At 54.5% G+C, this 19,158-nt stretch overlaps 5 protein-coding genes and 1 non-coding gene across 6 annotated transcripts; 3 read left to right on the plus strand and 3 right to left on the minus strand.

The window, feature by feature from the left end:
- Nucleotides 1–1,121: 1,121 nt before the first annotated feature.
- Nucleotides 1,122–2,171, plus strand: BO82DRAFT_433603 (hydrophobin family protein). Its single transcript, XM_025640886.1, has 3 exons — nucleotides 1,122–1,568; nucleotides 1,622–1,710; nucleotides 1,763–2,171. Exons 1-3 carry the CDS (start codon nucleotides 1,223–1,225, stop codon nucleotides 1,817–1,819), a joined length of 492 nt encoding a protein of 163 aa, XP_025490412.1. The 5' UTR covers nucleotides 1,122–1,222; the 3' UTR covers nucleotides 1,820–2,171.
- Nucleotides 2,172–3,189: 1,018 nt separating this feature from the next.
- Nucleotides 3,190–5,084, minus strand: BO82DRAFT_338874 (uncharacterized protein; the record flags this gene model as incomplete). The annotated part of the gene is made up of 2 exons (XM_025633452.1): nucleotides 3,190–3,908; nucleotides 4,005–5,084. The coding sequence occupies 2 exons, from the start codon at nucleotides 5,082–5,084 to the stop codon at nucleotides 3,534–3,536; spliced, it is 1,455 nt and encodes a 484-aa protein (XP_025490413.1). The 3' UTR covers nucleotides 3,190–3,533.
- Nucleotides 5,085–6,073: 989 nt separating this feature from the next.
- BO82DRAFT_115175 (NAD(P)H-dependent flavin oxidoreductase) lies at nucleotides 6,074–7,591 on the minus strand. Its single transcript, XM_025629834.1, has 4 exons — nucleotides 7,327–7,591; nucleotides 7,194–7,276; nucleotides 6,393–7,121; nucleotides 6,074–6,328 (listed from the first exon to the last, which is right to left on the minus strand). Exons 1-4 carry the CDS (start codon nucleotides 7,367–7,369, stop codon nucleotides 6,185–6,187), a joined length of 999 nt encoding a protein of 332 aa, XP_025490414.1. The 5' UTR covers nucleotides 7,370–7,591; the 3' UTR covers nucleotides 6,074–6,184.
- Nucleotides 7,592–8,183: 592 nt separating this feature from the next.
- trm61 (tRNA 1-methyladenosine methyltransferase subunit GCD14) lies at nucleotides 8,184–10,374 on the plus strand. Its single transcript, XM_025635548.1, has one exon. It carries the CDS (start codon nucleotides 8,291–8,293, stop codon nucleotides 9,923–9,925), a length of 1,635 nt encoding a protein of 544 aa, XP_025490415.1. The 5' UTR covers nucleotides 8,184–8,290; the 3' UTR covers nucleotides 9,926–10,374.
- On the minus strand, nucleotides 10,095–13,525 carry BO82DRAFT_355791 (UBA/TS-N domain protein). Its single transcript, XM_025635549.1, has 2 exons — nucleotides 10,682–13,525; nucleotides 10,095–10,620 (listed from the first exon to the last, which is right to left on the minus strand). The coding sequence occupies exons 1-2, from the start codon at nucleotides 13,298–13,300 to the stop codon at nucleotides 10,519–10,521; spliced, it is 2,721 nt and encodes a 906-aa protein (XP_025490416.1). The 5' UTR covers nucleotides 13,301–13,525; the 3' UTR covers nucleotides 10,095–10,518.
- Nucleotides 13,526–15,168: 1,643 nt separating this feature from the next.
- On the plus strand, nucleotides 15,169–15,280 carry BO82DRAFT_t215. The gene has a single exon. It is a non-coding gene; the product is annotated as a tRNA-Ser (tRNA).
- Nucleotides 15,281–19,158: the final 3,878 nt, after the last annotated feature.

Below are 19,158 nucleotides of genomic sequence, written 5' to 3' on the forward strand. Positions count from 1 at the left end.
AAACCGAGTCCGCTGCCCATGACAACCAAGTCCAGGTTCATTGTCCGAGAACCCAAATTCCAAGGAAAGGAATTGCACAGTCCGAGACACGAATCAAAAGATGAAGATTCACGGGCACGGGCAAGAAATTCCGCGAACAGGGTCGATTTGTCCTTGCACGCGGAAATTAGGTAGCAACTAGTTAATCTTGCACCCCTTGCGTCTTTCCCACCGCTACAGAGGCCCCTCTCTCTCCGCCCACATGGACATGAAGCTCCGGGTATGTGTTTGGAAGGGCGAAAAAACAAAGAAGAAAGGGATTGATTGACAGACCCTCGATCTTGACCGGGATCCCCCCCCCTTGCAGCCCAAAGCATGCTATTGCATATGTCCTGCAACCTTACTCGAGGGTCGACCCCCAGCCCAACAATGCTTGCCACGCCACCCGCATTCCGCACGAGCGTCTTCGGAGGCAGGCGTGAGGATTACGACAAGGGACGACTGGGGCCGTAGGGCTTGTGGCAAGGGCACACGACCAGAAACGGTGGCGGAAAGTGGCTGACCTCGGGTTGTTCTCGAGGCAGTGTTTGGAGTGCAGATCTGGGTGGTTGCTTGGGTGAGTCAACAAGGAAGGGTAAGAATCTTAATGAAAGGGAAATGCATGATCATGCACTTTCGAACGTGTGCTGGCAAGAGATTGTGTGACGATCGACTTGAATGGGTAGGAGGAATGAGACATTAGCCTCGCTGCAATGTACCCCAGCTATCCTGCAAAGGTGCTGTGTCTGAGCTGGAAAGCAGCGCGGCAGTATGAACTGGCTGCAAGCAAGCAATCAGAGGCGATATCTTGGGGCAGATCCATACCGTTTGCTGGAGGAGAGGGAGCTCTTGGCCCAGGGAGTGGGACCGAGCCAAGTATGGATCCTCAGGAACGAGGACGGCGAACACCGTCCTTGCATGCTGCATTCCACAAGGGGCATGCCGAGGATGCTGAGGATGCTGCTGTGCAAGACACCGGTTTGCGGTTTGTTAGACGCGACAGTGTATGGACTGGGAGCTCGAGGGTGTCCACGAAAGTCTATATAAGGGTGGTGAAGGTTGCCCTCCAGTCGATTCTTTCCATCATCACACAATCACTCTCTTGAGCATTCCCTCTCTCCAGTCTCTTACAGACCTACCGTTCTTTATACATACAATTCATTCCGAGTTCACTCTCTCGTTCAAATCCAACCCCACAGTCACAATGAAGTTCACCATCTCCGCCGCTGTTCTGGCTCTCGCCGCCACCGTCGCTGCCATGCCCAGCAAGCCCGAGGCCAACGGCAACCTTGGTGTCGGCAACGGCAACGGCAACAAGGGCAACAGCGATGTCCGCTTCCCCGTTCCTGACGACGTGACCGTCAAGCAGGCCTCCGCCAAGTGTGGTGACCAGGCTCAGCTGTCTTGCTGCAACAAGGCCACCTACGCCGGTGACACCACCACCATCGACGACGGTATCCTCGCTGGTACCCTCGGCAACCTCCTTGGTACTGGTTCCGGCTCTGAGGGTCTCGGTCTCTTCGACCAGTGCTCCAAGCTCGATCTCCAGAGTACGTTCACTTTCCTGAGTGTTTGCATCAGACCCTCAACTAACGACCCGCAGTCCCCATCATTGGCATCCCTCTCCAGGATCTTGTCAACCAGCAGTGCAAGCAGAACATCGCCTGTTGCCAGGGCTCCCCCTCGGACGCCGTGAGTTTCTTGCGCCACATCCCCCAATCCCAGCTTCTAACATCCTCCACAGAGCGACTCTCTCATCGGCGTTGCCCTGCCCTGCATTGCCCTCGGCTCTATCTTGTAAGCGGGTTCAGTCTTTGCTTATGGCCACTATTCGTCAAGCCCTTCGGGGCCATGGATCGGGGCTAGGAAAACAGGTCGCCCTGTGATTTTCCAGTCTAGGAGGATTATGGATCTATTCCTGTTTTGAGCAGATGATGTACCATTAATTGTGCGCCTGTGGCACTCTCGGAGAAAGAAGATTCGTGTTTTTTTGCTTTTTGGAACTATGATCTGATCATTAGTTGTGCATTTCCCGGTGCGTCAGTGCCGGTGTCGTGGCATCTAGCTTTAATGCATTAGACTTGCTTTACCTGATTTCTTGCAGACTTGTATTCTGTAGCTCGTGGTTCTCAGCCACACTGTGAACAATGCATCCAGTCCAAACTTCCCCGTCACATATTTCTCACTATCTCCCCTGGATCCAATCAAACCTCCCGATACTTTCCACATGATCTTAATTGCTCAATCCCCACCCACCCTCACTGGAGCTCTCGCTCAAGCACTGACTTTAATCCCTCAATATCACTTAGACCGAACCGTGGACTACACAATGGTAGCTTTTCCCCAGACGAACTCTCGATCAATTGATCTATCTACCTCCTACCCGCTGTTAACAACCAAGTCGTGCCCTCAATAAACCCCCCCCGCCCCAATTACCACTAATCCTAGTTCCATAGTAGCCTAACATTAGTAGCGGTAGTTGCTCGATCCTCCCTACAGAATCACACCCAGAACTAACAAGCCGGATCGTATCTTACATGCCCCCAGCAGACAAAATCTCTCTGTCCACCACCCTCATTCAGTTTCACTCTCACTGATCTTTAAACCTGCACCATGCCTGCATAGGCTAGATCTACTGAGATTACCGAGATTCTTAGGGCATATCAGCATACATGCGGCTGTCCTCATACATAGTGGTAGTAGGCGCATCGGAACCCAGCGGAACTCAGCCTCTCATCGGAGTCCATTATAAACTAGACAGTAGACAGTAGACAATGCCGGCAGACAGTATGAACTGCTAAGTGCCATTCAGTCATGTTCCATGCTACTTGTCCATAACCACGGCTCCCGAAAAGAAAGAGAATAAGTACACCCCGAAAGAAGTTCTCTTGGATTCAATACCTCAATGACCTCACGCTACCTGCGTGCCATTAATACAGATAGGTGTATGGAGTATGTAGTATGTAGTATACAAAAGAAGACGGATGATGGCGCTCATCTCTAAGATCCCGTCATCCCCCTCTGTTCTTCTTCTCTCTTGAGATCAGTTCCGTCTAGTTCATCTTCAGGCCAAAAAAGGTGATAACTCGGTAGCTGATGCGTTCGGAGAGATTCACTCCGAAGCCCCCAGTAACTCATACAGAAATACAGGCCCTCCGAAGATACAATCCCAACCCAACCATCGGATAACATTAACCCCATAACCAACACACACACACACACACACACACACACACGAAGAAAGAATGTAAACAACCCAACAAGAACAGATGATACAATCATCTCAGAACAAATAAATACACCAGAGAAGAGAAACCCCCAGAGATAAAAAGTGACGCATGGGGATTATGTAGTTTACATTCATTTCAAGCCCAAAGTCGCTCCCATGAAAGCTGGCGCATCAAGAGCAGAAGAACAACGCCCTTAAGAAAGAGGCTACCAACCCCCCCGAGAGAGACCATAGACACCAACAAAACATAACCCGAACCCCTGTACCGGTACCCCGAACTCCGTGGCTAGCAAAAAAGAGTCTGTGCATTGGATTTTTGTTGTTGATTTTGTGTTTGGTGACGGGACTGACGACGGGATGGGGACTCAGGGATGGTTGTCGTCGTTGTCGTCGTCGTCACGCTTGGGTTGTTGTTCCCACCGCTGGTGGGACGGAAGGACGAGGTTAGTGGGAAGAGGACGGTGCCCATTCGGCGTTGTTTCTTGGTGGGGCTTGGGCTTGGGCTGGTGCGGTAGGTGGCCGTGGGAGGTGAGATTTGCTCTTGGAAGCTGCTGTGTCGGGGCTTGCGTTGCGGGGTTTGCGGGAGGGGCCGTTGTTGGAGGAGTTGTTTGGGGGATTTCGGGGGAGGTGTGGGCGGTGGTGGGGAGGGGAGTTTGGTTTTCTTGGGCGGGGTGCTGGGTGCTGCTGCTGCTGCTGCTGCTGGTGGTCGAGATGGTGAGGTTGTGGTGGTGGCTGTCGTGGCTGTCGTGGAGTATACCGATGAGGGCGATGCATCGACGACGGCGTTGGTGGAGAAGCGGAAGGGCGACCTCTGCGTGAGAGGCAGTTTGAGGTTCGAGAACTTGGGGGCCGCGGCGACGGCAGCTGCGGTGGATTGAAGCAGACTGAACAGCTCGATCATGGACTTGCGTTGACTGAGGCGCCAGGTCGAGGACCGTTTCTTGTCATCGTTCTCGTCGTCGTCGTCGTCGTCCTCCCCCTCGACCACCGTCGGTTTCAGAAGAGCACTCTTCCTCGCCGCCTGCCTCAACGGCCGGACCCTGACGCCAACAACATCCTCCTCAATATCCTCCGGAATATCGTCGATCACTCGGCTCTTGATTTCCGGAAGCTTCAACGCGCCCCCAGTCGAGTGAACCTGCATACTCGCCGGCCGGGGCCGTCGATCTTCCTGAATCTTGGGGACCCGCCGACTCGCCAGCTCCAGATCAAGATCATCTTTGCTTTTGGGCGTGCCAGCGCCAGCACCAGCGCGCGACGGCGGCCGCGAGGACGGGACCACCTCCATGGCAATGATCTTCTGCACCAGCGGCGGACTACCACCACCCGACTGTTCCACATCCGTCTCCTCATCCGACAACAGCGACAACAGCGTCGCATTCCCACTCTCGGACGCGCTCTCCTTGCCCGCCAGGAAATCCTCGCGCTCCTGGTCTCCGGCCTCGTCATCTTTCTCCAGAATCGGGCCATCGTCCGGCCCCAGCGTCGAGCATTCCGAGTCCGCACAGCTGACCAGGCGAATGGACTTCGTGTGCGTCAACGTTGTCGCGGTCATTGTCGCGGCGGGTTGTGGTTTCTCGGGGAAGCTCGACAGCTCCGTGTACCCCTCGGTATCGCGGGTATGAAGTTTTTTCTCGGTAGTTCCCTGTTGCTGGTGCTGCTGGTGCTGCTCCTCAAACTCGGCGATTCCCGCGCAGGACCACGAGGTGTGGTGATCACGTTGGCGGCGCGAGCGGCGCAGCTTGCGCACCTGGATGCAGGGCAGTAAGAGCGTGGAGAGTACTCCCATGTTTCGGGGTCGACGCATGAGGTCGGAGTTCACGCTTGATCTTGTCATGATTATTTCGGGTCGGGGGGTGGGTGCTGTTGAAATATTCCTCCGTGATTCTTCCTGGTGACTACCCCGCTGGGACTTGTTGTTTCAACGCTGAATTTGGGTTTCTCCTTCCTTTCTTTTGTGGTCGTTGTCGGGGAGATCGATGCTCACGGGACAGGGGGGGAGGGGAAGGGGATAGAGTTCCAAACTCGATCTTTCGTCTTGAGGTCGTAGGGAGATTTATTGAGTTCGGTTAGATTAACGGACGCTGGGGGGTTCTGGAGACCAGGATAAGTTTTGCTTTGACCCCTGTATGAGTGCGTGATTGCGATAGGCGAGATACAGATCTTGTCGAGCAGAGTATACCCCTGCTGCTTTTGGTGGTAAGGTGGTGATAGCATCGTGATGCCACTATACGGGGAGGCTAGTTCGCCGGTCTCAGATACCGAAAAGGCTTTATTGCGAGCAGACGATCAATCCCTAGAGGCTTCTAGTCAGCGAGCCGGACGTAGAACAAAGTATCACAGCGTCCAGTCTAGACCTTGACTGAATAGCTGCAAGGAGGGTAAGACCAGGATACGATGATGATGACCGTATAGTATCCTGAGCGGTTATCCAGGGGAGCTGCTTTGTAACCTCGTTGCTCGGTACACGCGCCAGAAGCTCTTATTTGCTAGGTTAGTGCTTTCAAGATAACACAATGATGCTGATGCGGAGTACAGTACACTGGCGATCGCAATTCTCCGGCGTATTGAGAGAGGCATGTAAGGAGGGGTCCAGCTGCATCATCGCGGGGTATGCATCATGTCCACGGTGATGATCAAGGAGAGCGTTTTGGCATCATCGTGCTACTTTTGACTGGTCGCAAGGCGATGGGCGAGGGCGAGACACTTTGTTTCGTTCATCATCCCCCCTTCCTCCAATATCCCTTGACAGAGCTCTTTGCTCTGCAAGGGTGAGCGCGCGTGTGGGCACATCTGACGGGAAAAACAGACTATACCACAAAAAGAATCTTGGAGATGATGTCTAATTCCTTGCATAAAGACCTAAACGTAATACATATCCCGCGTGTACTGTAGTAACCCTCTCAATCCGGCCAGTTAGCAACCAGGTTGACTATTCTACAGCTTGCTCTGTACCGTTGCTGTGTGCAACGACTTCACCCGATCCAATGCCTGGACGGCCTCCTTCTCGATCCGCTCCAGAAGCTCAGCACATGTCGGGATGTCATGGATCATTCCGATGACTTGGCCGGCAGTCCACACCTGATATGAAGTTAGCCGGCGTCTGAGGATCGCAAGGAGAGAGGGTAGCAGAGGAACAACATACCCCAAAATCGACATCACCGGTCAGGAACACCTCACGGCCCCGTTTGCCACTCACGAAGGGGGCGATCTCGCTGAATTCGCCCGTCTTGCTTTCCCGCTCCACCTTCAGAGCCTCCTTGGAGACCTTATTCCCGAATAGACGGGTCGTGTTCGTCCAGCGGCGCATCACCAACGCCGTGTCCGTCTCATCCGCCTTGACAATCGCCTCCTTGACGTTGTTATGAATGGGCGCCTCGACCGTGCACATGAACCGGGTTCCCATGTTGATGCCCTCCGCGCCGAGGGCCATCGCCGCCGCCAGCCCCTGTCCGTCGGCGAATCCTCCGGAGGCGATAAACGGCACCTTGAGCTCCTGGCGTGCGCGGCTGAGGAGAATGAAGTTGGTGATGTCGTTCTCGCCGACGTGGCCCGCACACTCGAATCCGTCGATTGACAGAAAGTCAACGCCCAGCTTGATGGCGGACTTGGCGTGGCGGATCGTCGTGCACTTGTGCAGGACGATGATGTTGGCTTTCTTGAGCTGCTGGATCACGGGGCCCGGGTTATTTCCGGCTGTCTCGACGATCTTGATCCCCTCATCGATGATCACCTGCGCGTAGGCCGCGTAGTCGGGGGGAACGAGGGCGGGGAGCAGGGTCAGGTTGACGCCGAAGGGGTTCTTGGTCATGGCTCGACATTTGTGGATTTCCTTGCGGAGGTCTTCGGGGGTGGGTTGTGTGAGGGCAGTCAGCTGAGTAGGTTCTCCATGGGTTAGTCTTTCTTGATTTCGTATTCTGGTTCAGAGGCGATCGCGGATACGTACAATTCCCAAACCGCCTGCGTTGCTGACTGCCGCCGCGAGCTCAGCGTATCCAACCCATTGCATACCTCCCTGGACAACCGGGACTTGAGATAATCAGCAGGTGAGCCAGACAGTCTGTTGATCCCGGACGTACCTGTGATGCCTAGTTTCCTCGTAAGCAAGGTGTTGAAAGGCATGTTGACGGACGACCGATTTCACCGGCTAGACTATTATGGGTAAACGTTGCGATGGTTCCAAGTGGGGCGATAAAGCACTGAGTAAGAACTGCAATCAAAAATCTCTATCTTCAAGGCAAAATCCGAAGTTTAGCAGTCCTGGATAGTTGGGGAGAGTCTGGGGAAGGCCGCGTTAAGACGTTGGAGACGAGACCCCTTGTGGGGAAGAGCCAAGTTGCCGAGGTTCAGCGCCCCGAGGTTGATGATCAGTAATAGAAAGAGGCGACATGCCTAGACAAAGGCCAGTGAGCATGGATGTATGACCAGGTTTGGATTAATTACCACGAAATGTGAGACTAGGCCAGACCTTCTTGACTCTGGACGTTCTTGGTATGTTCTTTCTAGTTCCTGACCCCAAGTATTCACCGTGTTATCGACCCTTTCGGGGGGTTTGCAGCATGTGATGGACGAGCTCATCTGATGATGGATGGAAACCTCCGAGATCACAGCGCCTCCCCTTTGGAATTCAAATTCCCCAAGATCAAGAGAGGAAGAGTAGTATTGAGTCCATAACGTGCAAGAATTGAATGACTATGTATCCCATTATCAAGAGTCTCTGCAGTGAACTATAGGAACGTCCTTGATAGCGAAACGCTGGAAAGTAGAAACAGCCGACAGCCGAAGGTAGCCAATCAGCGCTGTCGCCCCGCCACTCTTCACCGCCTTCCACAGCTGCAGCCCTAAGCCCTAAGCCAGTCTCCCAATCGAGGCTAGAGCGGAGGATCTTCAGCAAGTGACGCCGCCGTCGCAGAAGAAAGTTGAAGAAGTTGAAGAAGTCGAAGAAGTCGAAGAAAGAAGCCCAATTCGGCGACGGGGACACTTCCATTATATCCCAAGGCCCAATCCTCGCTCCCAAGCGGCGGCCCACACATACACTCAAAAATGGCCTCACCATTTCTCACCCCGGGCTCCCACTCGCAGCTCAACCAGCTGGCCCTCCTCCACCTCCGCCGCGACCAAGCCATCCCGACCGTGCTCCAGCTCCACGACGAAGACAACGCCGGCTACAAGGAAGGGAAAGTGACGACCACGCGCTTCGGCTCCTTCCCGCACACCACCCTCACCGGCCAACCATGGGGGTCGCAGATCATCGCCTCGAAGGTCGACACGGGGTCGCGCCGCGGCCGCGGCCCGCAGAAGAAGAACCGGCAGCTGAAGCGCAAAGCGGACGAACTCACCAACAACAGCAACAATGACTCCGCCGCGAGCACCCCGACGGCCGAGGGCAACGACAGCCACTCGGCCTCGCCGCAGGCCGCCGTCGCCGCGGCCAGCGGATTCCTGCACCTCGTCTACCCGACCCCGGAGCTGTGGACCATGTCCCTGCCGCATCGCACCCAGGTCGTCTACACCCCGGACTACAGCTACATCCTGCACCGGCTGCGCGCCCGGCCGGGCAGCTCGATCATCGAGGCCGGCGCGGGCAGTGGCTCGTTCACGCACGCGGCCGTCCGCGCGGTCTTCAACGGATACCCCACGACGCCAACGTCAACAAACGAGAGCGCCGATGCACCACCACCCCCTTCATCCTCACCCTCCACCTCCTCACCACCCAACAAGAAACGACTCGGTCAAGTCTCCAGCTTCGAATTCCACGAACAGCGCGTGGGCAAGGTGCGGCAAGAGCTGAAGGAACACGGCCTGGAGGGACTGGTGCACGTCACGCACCGGGACGTCTACCAGGACGGGTTCCTCGTGGGGGATGCGCAGACGGGGACGCCCCCCAAGGCCAACGCGGTGTTTCTGGACTTGCCAGCGCCCTGGCTCGCGCTGAAGCACCTCGTGCGGCACCCGGCGTCCGGCGCCGAGTCGCCGCTGGACCCGACGTCGCCGGTCTACCTGTGTACATTCTCCCCCTGCCTGGAGCAGGTGCAGCGGACGGTGAGCGTGCTGCGGCAGCTGTCGTGGCTGGACATCTCGATGGTGGAGGTCAACAACCACCGGATCGACGTGAAGCGCGAGAAGGTCGGGCTGGAGTACGAGAAGGTGCGCGGCGCCGTCGTCTTCCCCAAGTCCGTCGACGAGGCCGTCTTCAAGATGCGCCACGTCGAGGAGAACTCCCGGAAGTACCGCGAGTTGCAGCAGCAGCTGGAGGATGAGGATAACAATAATAATAGCACCGCCGCCACCACCACCCCTGTGCCGGCGTCCTCGGGAGCAGCGGCTGTCCCCGCAAAGGAGGAACAAGCTGCGCCCTCATCCAGCAACATCCCGCTGTACAAACAAGGCCGTCTGGTCCACCGCACTGAAGATAACCTCAAGACCCACACCTCCTACCTGGTCTTCGCCGTCCTGCCGCGCGAGTGGACCGCGGAAGACGAGCGGAACTGCCGCGACAAATGGCCCCCGCACCGCGTCGATCAGCCCATGCAAACCGACAAGCCCAAGGGAAGGAAGCAGCTAAAGCGCGAACAGCTGCAGCGCGAGGAAGCCGAGGAACAGCTGCAACAAAAGCAGCAGGATGAGGAGGTAGTTATAGGAGGGGAGAAGCCAGCCGATGCCTCTGAAGAAGCCTAGTTAGTTCTCCTTCTCAACCACAAGAAAGATTATTAGGGTTTATCTCTCCAGACGCGACTTATTTATGTCCTTCCACCCCACCAGGGATGTAGATTCTTAATGTACACCGATACTGCAGAGGAGTATATCAAGCCCGGCCATGTCGCAAGAGAGTGAGTGTGTGTGCTCGGCTTTCTGCGTGTGGGGGATCGATCGGATCAATTTGAGAAAGTCTACAATGTGCATCTCATGCCATCAGAGAAAAATCACGCACGAGGGGATGAATGCCCAACAGCCCCCTGTCTAGTTCTACCTATGTACAAGAGAAACGAAAATGCTAATATGGGGAGAATATTTCATGGGCTTCGTTTGTGCGCACGTCGTCAGCAGCCATCAGAGTACAACGAGGAAAATTGTAGAATATGAAATTTGTGTGTGTATGTGTGTGTGTGTGAAAAGCATGAGATCACTTAGCCCCCCCCAAGCAGCGGTTCGAAAAAAGGGTCTGGGGCTAGGATGACGAGGAGACAAGAAGAAAAGGCAATCCTGATAAAAAAACTCGATGGGAAAATGTCGGAAAGAAACCGAGGTTTCGTATCGATTGATCGGCTTGTTTAGAGGTTGTTTTCTTTCTTGAACTTGTCCCAAGCATCGTTCAGGGCGCCGAAGACTGCCCCGGCGATCATCCGCTGCTCTGTCGTGGCGTCTGTGGGGATCTAGATGAAGATTGTCAGTGCTGAATACGATTATGAGCATGGACATCAGGATTTTACATACCTTATCGGGATGCACTTTGGCAATGCCCTTCATGTACTGGATCTTGACCTTGTTGGGCAAGATGAGTTCGGACATGTTGACCTTCTTCCAGCCGGCCTCGGGCCAGAGCACGCTGTCCAGACTGCCCAGCAAGGCCCGGAGGTTGTCTTGCTTCCCGCCCTTCCATGCCGCCAGCTTGGCATCGACGCTCTCCGAAAGGGCGAATTTCTCCTCGTCGGCGCGCTCGGCGGCCTGGTTGGCTGCTCGCAAGCGAGTGACGGCTTCTGACGAGGCGCCAGATGAACCTTGCAGGTCATCCAGAGCAGATGCTTTCTTCGGTGTGGGAGCCGGTGGGCGTCGGGCAGGCGCGGCGGGCTTGGCGGCGGGCTTGCTGATACCGGCGGCCTTTTCGCAGCGATTGCGACCTTGAATACTGGTGCTGCCTCCGTGTCCACTTTCAACCGCGAGCTTCCAGGTCTGTGCGGCCTCAGCCCATCTCTCTAACTGTTCCAACGCCTCGGCCTTACGCATCAACGCCTTGCCGAAGAAGTCCTTCATTGGCTTGGCGGCCTCACCAGTACAGAGGTCGATGCTCTCGCCTTCGCCCTTCATTGGGCCAATCAACTCCAACATGGTGTCCGCGTCTCCGATTGCCACCTTGGGCTCACCCACCTTCAAGGCCGTCATGGCGCGATTGCTGCGGATGAGGATGGTAATGGGATGTCGGTCCGGCAAAGGTGTCAGAGCTGCTGAGAAGGCTTCATGTGCGGCACCATAGTCGCCCCGCTTGTAAGCATCCGCGGCGATTTCTCGTTGGCGGTGGGTCGAAGAAAGGGCTTGTGGCGACACCGGAGGGATTGATCGAGGCGAAGCCTTCGGTCGGGTGGGTAGGGTTCTGGATGGTGTGGAGGAACGCGAGGCTTGAGCGGGTGCAGGTGAGGGCTTCGGCTTCGGCGGTGGAGCTGGAGCTGCGGAATCAAACAGGTCGACTTTCAGCTCTGGGGCAGGAGACTGAGCGACAGGACGCTTTCTTCTTGCGGGGCTAACGTAAGCCTGCGCCGACTGCTCCTCCACAGCAGACTTGGTCAAACGGGATCTAGAGTCCCTCATTTCAGCCCTCGGTATCTGCCGCATGAACGCAGGCTGTTGTACAGGCCGTTCTTTTGGTGGAGACGGTTGTCGCCTGACGTTGGTGCTGGCCGTGCGAGGCGCAGGCCCATCATTCGACCGTGCAGGGTTTCGTGACGAACGAACTGGTCCTCCTGACTCGAGCAACAACGCTTCATCGGTCATGTTCTCAGGTCGTGCCTGCGGCTGCGTAGAAGTCCGCGAACGATCTTCTCGGGGACGATCACCAGAAGGTTCGCCATGAGCATGGACGGATGTCTCTCTCATCCATCGCGGCTGGCTGGGATCATGATCCACATTGAAGTCTTGGACCACCTGCTGCAGCTTCTTGTTACCAGTCTTCCACAGAGAGTTCGCTGTCTTCAACAGGTTATTTCCAAATGCGGCTGCGATTTGAGACGGGTCCTTTTCCGCGGACATTGGCGAGCGGTTGTTGCTCCGGGACCGCTCTTGTTGCATCCACGAGGGCACATCGCGGCTCGGTCTTTCATTCCGTTCTCTGCTTCTCTCAGGATGGGCGGGGGCGCGGTCACCCCCGGAAGGCCTATTTTGGGACTTCTGACGGGATTCTTCATGCGCCTGAGTGAGAAGCAAGCCGACAGCCGCCTGCACATCCGTACCAGATGTTGTCATGCGCAGAGCCTGGCTGGCTTTATCCGCAGGGAATCCCATATCGACAAGCTCCGCGATGGCGTGGTCAATCCCACTTCTAGGTCTTGGGGATGGAGCATCATGCTCGGTTTCCAGGGGCGTAGGTGGTTTGGCGGGAGGCTCTGGCCGAGGAAGCTCGGAGACTGGCTTACCCAACAAACCGAGGAAATCGTCATCATCGTTGGCAGCTTGAGGCTGCTGCGATGGTTGCGCGGGCTTGGGTTTCAACTGGTTGAGGCCAAACGGATCGTCGTCGTCGTCGGGGAAAGCCATACTGCTGCCCCCGTGCAGCGGTGCGCCTGCTCCGTTATGGTTAGCCTGAGAGGAGCCCGCCCCGACCCGCGGCGCGGGGCTTGCACTAGGCACAGGAAAGTGTGTCGAGGCATCTACAGGTGCGGATGCATTGAAGGCGGCAAGTATATCATCTTCGTCGGCCGATGCTGCGCTCTGCTGTCCCGGGGCCGTGGAAGGCACGGAGGCTGTCGGGGTTCCACCTCGCTCGAAACTGTCCCAGAACTGGTTGTTCTGTCCCCCATACTGAGTCTCGAAGTGGGATCTCTTCTCCGCCTCCTTTCTGGCCCTGTCCGCTTCCAGCTGCTTTTGTTGTTCGAGAAGCGAAAGATTCTTGTTGGCGGTAGCTGCATTGAAGGAGACCAGGTTTGCAAAGCTGTCTTTATCCGGTGTTGCGGACTTTGACGGAGGACTGGAGAGGCCGGAGGATGCAGATAACGGTGTGGATCGGCCAGATAGTTCATTGCGACAGACATTCTGGAATAAAGAACCCGAGCTCATGGGGGGAGGCTTCCGGGCGTCATTGTTGGACGAGGTGGACGCCCAGTTGAGACCGCTTAAGTCATCCATTGTGATAGGGTGTGAGGAATCAATGAGCTTCTGCCTAGGCGCTTGAGATCAGGATCGGAGAAGTAATTCGCAGGTGAGCGTGAACCCACCATCAACGTAGTATATCATGCGGGGGGTGGGCGGATTGAGTTGGCCGAGTCAGCAATGAGGCGAGCTTGTCGATCTGAGCCGCAATGTAAGGTCACAAGTAAGTTCAATGAAAGAGTATCAGGTCCTGTGTCTAATTTCCGAGTCAGAAGGGTAGGTAAGGTAGTTCGATGGCCTTGTCCGCGGCTGTCGCCCGCTTCCCCTGGCTGTTGGAGGGCCGCGATCGTCACCGTGGCTGACGTGGCTGACGCGGTTTGGCACGATGTGGCTGTGTGATCATCCCCACGTGACGATGAATCTCCGGCGTGTGCAGCCGCTTACTAACCCCTTCATCGACGACATTAGGTTTTGAGTCTCAGAGGCTTCGGCATTAACTTTTGGCTAGATCGGGCTTTGCAGGGATTGTTGACTGTTTCGGAGCTTTCCGCTAGTTTGGAAAAGCTCTCATCAGGCGGAATAGTCTAGAGAGCAGAAGGGACATCAGGTCTTCTACAAGTACCATCGTGTTCAACGCATTGGACGAGCACCTGAGCATCCCCTTGGACCCATCCTCATACTGCCTAGGCAGAGTATCCGAGTTAGTGCGCCATGCGGCAAATTGATGATATCAGCAAAGGACAGACGATGGATTCCACAGCCGTTCTCATTCTTCGCTTTGATCAAGGCCACAGACAGTCCCGAAAAGGACTTGACCAGGGATTCCGGGTCTGACCCTTGGGAGCGGCAGGGGAAGCCCATCTGTCACGGCACAAAGGAGGCAGATCAGCAGTGGATTCCTTCCAGCGGTGGAGAAAGGACATCCTGACGTCCCGAATGGGAGAATGACATGGTTCGTAGGTTTGCGATCGGGTCTGACGCCGACCAAACAGCGCGGCAATTCGTTCTGGAGAAAGTGGAAACGCCAGTCCAGATTAGCATCCTAACCCTAGCTTTTCCCGACACCATCCATACCTTCCATACTCCCTGGCCGGGATTGGGCAGAGCTGGGCTGGATGAATGGGTCCCGGTGGCTCTCGGTGACTCCATCAGCATCATCAACCCTCAGTGCAGGGAAGTTCTAGGCGAGAGGTCTCGTAATGACAGGGTAGACTGATCAACGCTTCCCAGACTGTTTCGTTGGTGGCTGTTCTCTGGTCTAGTGCCGACGGAGATTCGATGAAGCTCATCTCCGCGCTTTGAATTGAGTACTGCATGCAGGAGACTCGCAGTCTTGTGCGGAAAGGTTTCCACTGTGCATGCGAAATGGAGGTCTGAATTATAGGGCTGGCTTGCCTTGAGATCTGTGGATATAGAACTAATGTGTTTGGTCGTCATCATGGAAGGCTTGCTTCGAACGATTGACCAACTGACAAGTAGCAAGGCTGGAACTTCAACGTCTTCACATGGCAGCTCAACAGTTGGCATACAAAGTAATGAGTACTAGTAAGGTACCCTATGTTCCAGATTTACCATCCATCGAAATTGACAGGAGCCATTTAGATGAGGGACGCGCATTTCCAATAGTCGACGGCGGTGATCATACCCGGAGTGGATAAGCACTGCGATGAATAGAGTTTGCGGAGGTCTTGACATTCTTACTCATACAAGGGTAAGCAACAAGTTACTGCACAGCTACAGGCTCCCCTCGAGACTACACAGCCAGGAACAAATAACTCCGGTATGCTTTTGGTCAATAAGGTTCAAATAATACCGAAGATTGTATAGCTGTTGCGTATCACGTAATGCGCCAGCGAGGCGTATACTGTATGGCGTCCTTTCGAGTCCCACTTTTTCCAAGTCATGGCAGTGTGGCGGAGTGGTTAACGCGTGAGACTTGAATATCTGCGTGCTATTCGCAACAGATCTAGAAATCTCATACCCTCGGGTGCCTGGGTTCGAATCCCAGCGCTGTCGATCGTTTTTTCTCTTTTTGTCTCCTCTCTTTTGTGTTTCGATTTTCCTGACACAGGTTCGAGGTTGAGGTTCGAGGCTGGGCTGGAGTGAACCAGACGCTTTGTGCCAAAGACACTTGGGGAATGATGTATACGAGACAGTCCTAAGACGGTTGTTGTTCGAGGTTCTCGGTTTGAGGGGCCTCAGGGGTCTAAGGGCGCAGGTCACTGAGCTACGTGCACAGTTACTGCTATCTAGCATGCGTGGCTGGTTGCATCCCTTGCCTAGAGAGCAAGCATACGTATGTACAGTTGGGTAAATACGAGACGGAACGCATTGTACGTTCCCGTATTCTGAGACGCCTACTTGATGAACCAACCTTAAGCATGCAATCCGGCAGACCCAGCAGGACGGCCAGGACCGTGTCCCTCCCCGTTAGCGGCACGCCGGCGCATGGTGAAAGGGAAGGAGACTAGGAGGGGTCTACTCTCTAGTATGTACATGCTTATGCAGTGTCTTGCTATAAGAGGTCAAGCATGTGTCTCTGATCGGAATCCATTGAGCTAGCTGAGTTATGCGTCATATCTTAGAAGCTGTCCACAGTGTCGTACGATGCACGTCCTTGGCCGAGGTACAGAGGTTGGGTACCAGGGCGCAATTGGTATAGCCTGTCAGCCACATGTTGTGAGTGTGTGCAGTCCAATGCTTTTTCCCACTTGAGTTGGGAGCCTGAGGTACCCTGAGGTGGGGCCGCTAAGGGGCCTTGATTACATTCCCCGATCAGGGAATCAAAACGACAAGCGAGGATGGTACTGATGGCCGCACAAGTCAACCGGAATCGAAAGACAATCTCGGTGTTATGACCAGAAGCACCGCGCGAGAATGCAATGGGGAAGTTTATCTATCGGCTAATGAATTTACCATACCGAGTTTACCATCAGCCCGTTATCGTTTCTCCCTCCTTGGTAAGTTATGGTATAGTATTGTACCGTCGGGGCTGAAAACAGGGTCAAATGCGGGCGGTATGGAACAGTACCTGCTTGGTACTTTGAGTTGTCTGAGCACGAGTAATCCTGCGCACCGGGCTGGATCCACGGCCCCCATGATAGTAGAACATGCGCAATGCATGCTGCATGGTACATGGCGTATAAAGGCCGAGCGTGGGACGAGGCGCTGCTTTCATGTGCCTGCAAGCCATACATGTTGTGGCCCCAAAGTAGAAATGTCAGAAGACACTGAGGAAAAGCCCTACGGATCTATAGACATCAGACCACCTAAAGGTTTCGCCAACAAAGACCCCAATGCGGGGATGTTTATCGCAATGGACACCTTCTAGTCGAGCTCACGGCGGTGGCTTGGGCGTTTTGCAGTGACAAAGGTGACCACATAACCAAGCATGGATGTACCGATGATCGCACGATCAAGCGGCAGTTATCAGTTGGTGAACCTATCACAATGCACCCTAATCTGTGGGGAAGATATAAAGCAAGTGTACGACATACCTACTCTGGTACAGTACATCTTTGTCACGAATGGTAGCCTCATCCAACGGGCTAGCAGATCTCATCTCTCCACATCAACAGCTTGTAGCGCCGAAACATCGATATCTGATTGAATGCAGTTGAGCCAAGCAGTGACCAAAGTGCGCTACGAGTCCTCCGCCTCTGACACTTGAAGCGGCAGCGTGTCGCTAGTCAGCCTCTTGGATCATTGACAGGTTTGGGCACCAGAGCTGAGTAGAGTCCCGCTCTGCAAGAGACTTATCGGCTCATCTGCAGCGGGACAGCCTCACACGGGCATTGACATCCAGTATCCACTGTCAGTGGATATGTGTTCCACACACACGAGCACGGTCAGGAGCTGTTCCCAATGTTGCCCCAGGCAGATCCCCGTTCCAAACTTTTGGCGGCGCTTGGACTTGTTGCGATCCATGGTTCATATACGCGACGACCCACGTACTATGGTGCAAAGCCCACGGGCAATTTGCACACCAGCAAAACATGTCAGTCGAATTGCCATATTGCCGCGAATATGAGGTGTAGGCTTGTAGTTGTCACAGACGCACACCTCGCACACAAGCTGCAGGTTGAGATCGACGCCGGTGTGGAGGAGTTTACGGCCGAAGAGTGAGTCATTAAGGTTCACTCCAAGCTATAGCCGCGCGCATCAGCGCATCGCCCCCGTTCGGAGCGCGCATTTCGTGGATGACTATGCAAATAGAGTTGCCGATCTAGTACAAAGGCTAGTGCCGAACTAGACTCACTTCTCGAGGTGCCACTACAATAGTGAGTTAGCGATAGCATGACGACTCGCACTCACGTGTGAACGACGCGAGAGACGGCTCAGATGATGTAATGGCCTTGGTAGTAGGTGCAAAGGCCAAGTGATGAATGGCCCATATCTAGTCGAAAGCAGGGGCCTTAGATCCTCGGCTAGTAAGTACTGTCAATGCTCAATAATACTCGAGGGTCATATGGTTTTTCCCCATGATCATCCTCGAGATAATGTGGAACGGCGCCCCGCAGGAGCAAACTATTTGCGATTCCCCCCCTATAATGGCTTCGATCACTGACTCGCAATTACCTACTAGAGCCACACGAGAACCAGGTGGGAAAGGAATCTGCAGATAGGTGAAATCCCTGAGCATCGCAGTTCCGTGTTGCTGCTAACGGAGTCACATGAGCAGATCATCGGAAGGGGCCGATAAGTTACCGCCGACCTACTCGAGTAGCTTATTCGGATCTGGGATTGAGGCTTAGATGAGTAGTATAATATTTCCGAGTGCTAAAGGTGGCAAAAGTCGGATATCCGTAGTCTAGTACGGATTCCGTGGAGGTGTATGTGTCAGAGTCAAGAGGCCTTTCTTGAAACCCAGACGCTTGGTGCCGTCTCCAGCCACCGTGTCGGGGGTGACTGGGACCGATTTGCCACTGGCAGTGGATCTAAAGCTTGGTCATTATTGCTTAGTGGCATCTAGCGCTGGCAAAGCTGGAGTAGTGTGTCAATTTCTTATGAGATGGAAATGCGCATATCTGGCAATGGAGGGACCTTTATTCTACTTACTGAGTCGATAGTGCGAAACAGTCAGTGTATCGCATTCCGCCTCCAACACCCACAGAGTGAGGAGACCCCCTGTCTTCTTGGCTGAGCTCTCGGCGCACGCCCTTGGGTTGTCGCCTTTTTCATCGCTTCCTTAGTAATAATTCTGTATTCGTCTCAGAGGGAAGGGGAAAACAACCGATAGGGTAGAAACCCAAATGAGGCGGGCTCGGCTGTTATCCGCGCGGATACCAGGGAGCTTTCGCAAGTCGAATTAGGTTCGGACAATCAGCAAGGTAATTCGAAGCTGGCACTTGAGTAGGGTTGTATCTTTGGATTGTCATTGGGCATGTCCTGAAGATCCACCGAAATCGCTCGCAGCAGTCAAAAATAACAACACCAACGACAACGACAACAAAAACAATAGGGCCTTCATCTTCATTAACGCTTTCTGCCCCGCCCGCGGACTTCGGGGTCTTTGAAGACTTTTTTTTTTCTTTTCCTTTCTTTCAGGTGAGATGCAACTGTAGTAATTCCTATTCAAGTTAAGATAGACGGTAGCAGAAAATAAGCGAGGTCTTTTGATGTGCAGTGAGTGGAAAGAAAATGGCTGCCGGCAAACTGCTAGATCCGCATGAATGGGGCGAGGGGGAGAAAGGGCGGCGGCGCAAGAGACAAGACTCCAAGACCCGGAGCAGCCTTGAGCGCGAGTCTGTCCGTGCTCACCCTGCTCCTCTTAGACTACCTTTTTTTTTCTCTGATCCTCACTAGTTAAACTTACTTTTCATTGGTTCCATCGATCTGGGTCCAGGACAGCCGACTTGCCTGTCGGCCGTAGCACGGGGGGAGGGGGAGGGGGA

Source organism: Aspergillus uvarum, assembly GCF_003184745.1.
Source record: "Aspergillus uvarum CBS 121591 unplaced genomic scaffold BO82scaffold_39, whole genome shotgun sequence".
NCBI lineage: Eukaryota > Fungi > Ascomycota > Eurotiomycetes > Eurotiales > Aspergillaceae > Aspergillus > Aspergillus uvarum.

Excerpts from the sequence above, each read along its gene's own strand:
- BO82DRAFT_433603 (XM_025640886.1), top strand. The coding sequence starts at position 1,223 with ATGAAGTTCACCATCTCCGCCGCTGTTCTGGCTCTCGCCGCCACCGTC. Across the intron at positions 1,569-1,621 it reads CTCCAAGCTCGATCTCCAGA|TCCCCATCATTGGCATCCCT; the intron begins GTACGTTCACTT and ends AACGACCCGCAG. Across the intron at positions 1,711-1,762 it reads AGGGCTCCCCCTCGGACGCC|AGCGACTCTCTCATCGGCGT; the intron begins GTGAGTTTCTTG and ends CATCCTCCACAG.
- BO82DRAFT_115175 (XM_025629834.1), bottom strand. The coding sequence starts at position 7,369 with ATGCCTTTCAACACCTTGCTTACGAGGAAACTAGGCATCACAG. Across the intron at positions 7,277-7,326 it reads GAGGAAACTAGGCATCACAG|TCCCGGTTGTCCAGGGAGGT; the intron begins GTACGTCCGGGA and ends GATTATCTCAAG. Across the intron at positions 7,122-7,193 it reads ACGCAGGCGGTTTGGGAATT|CTGACTGCCCTCACACAACC; the intron begins GTACGTATCCGC and ends GAACCTACTCAG.
- trm61 (XM_025635548.1), top strand. The coding sequence starts at position 8,291 with ATGGCCTCACCATTTCTCACCCCGGGCTCCCACTCGCAGCTCAACCAG.
- BO82DRAFT_355791 (XM_025635549.1), bottom strand. The coding sequence starts at position 13,300 with ATGGATGACTTAAGCGGTCTCAACTGGGCGTCCACCTCGTCCAACAAT. Across the intron at positions 10,621-10,681 it reads CCAAAGTGCATCCCGATAAG|ATCCCCACAGACGCCACGAC; the intron begins GTATGTAAAATC and ends ATCTTCATCTAG.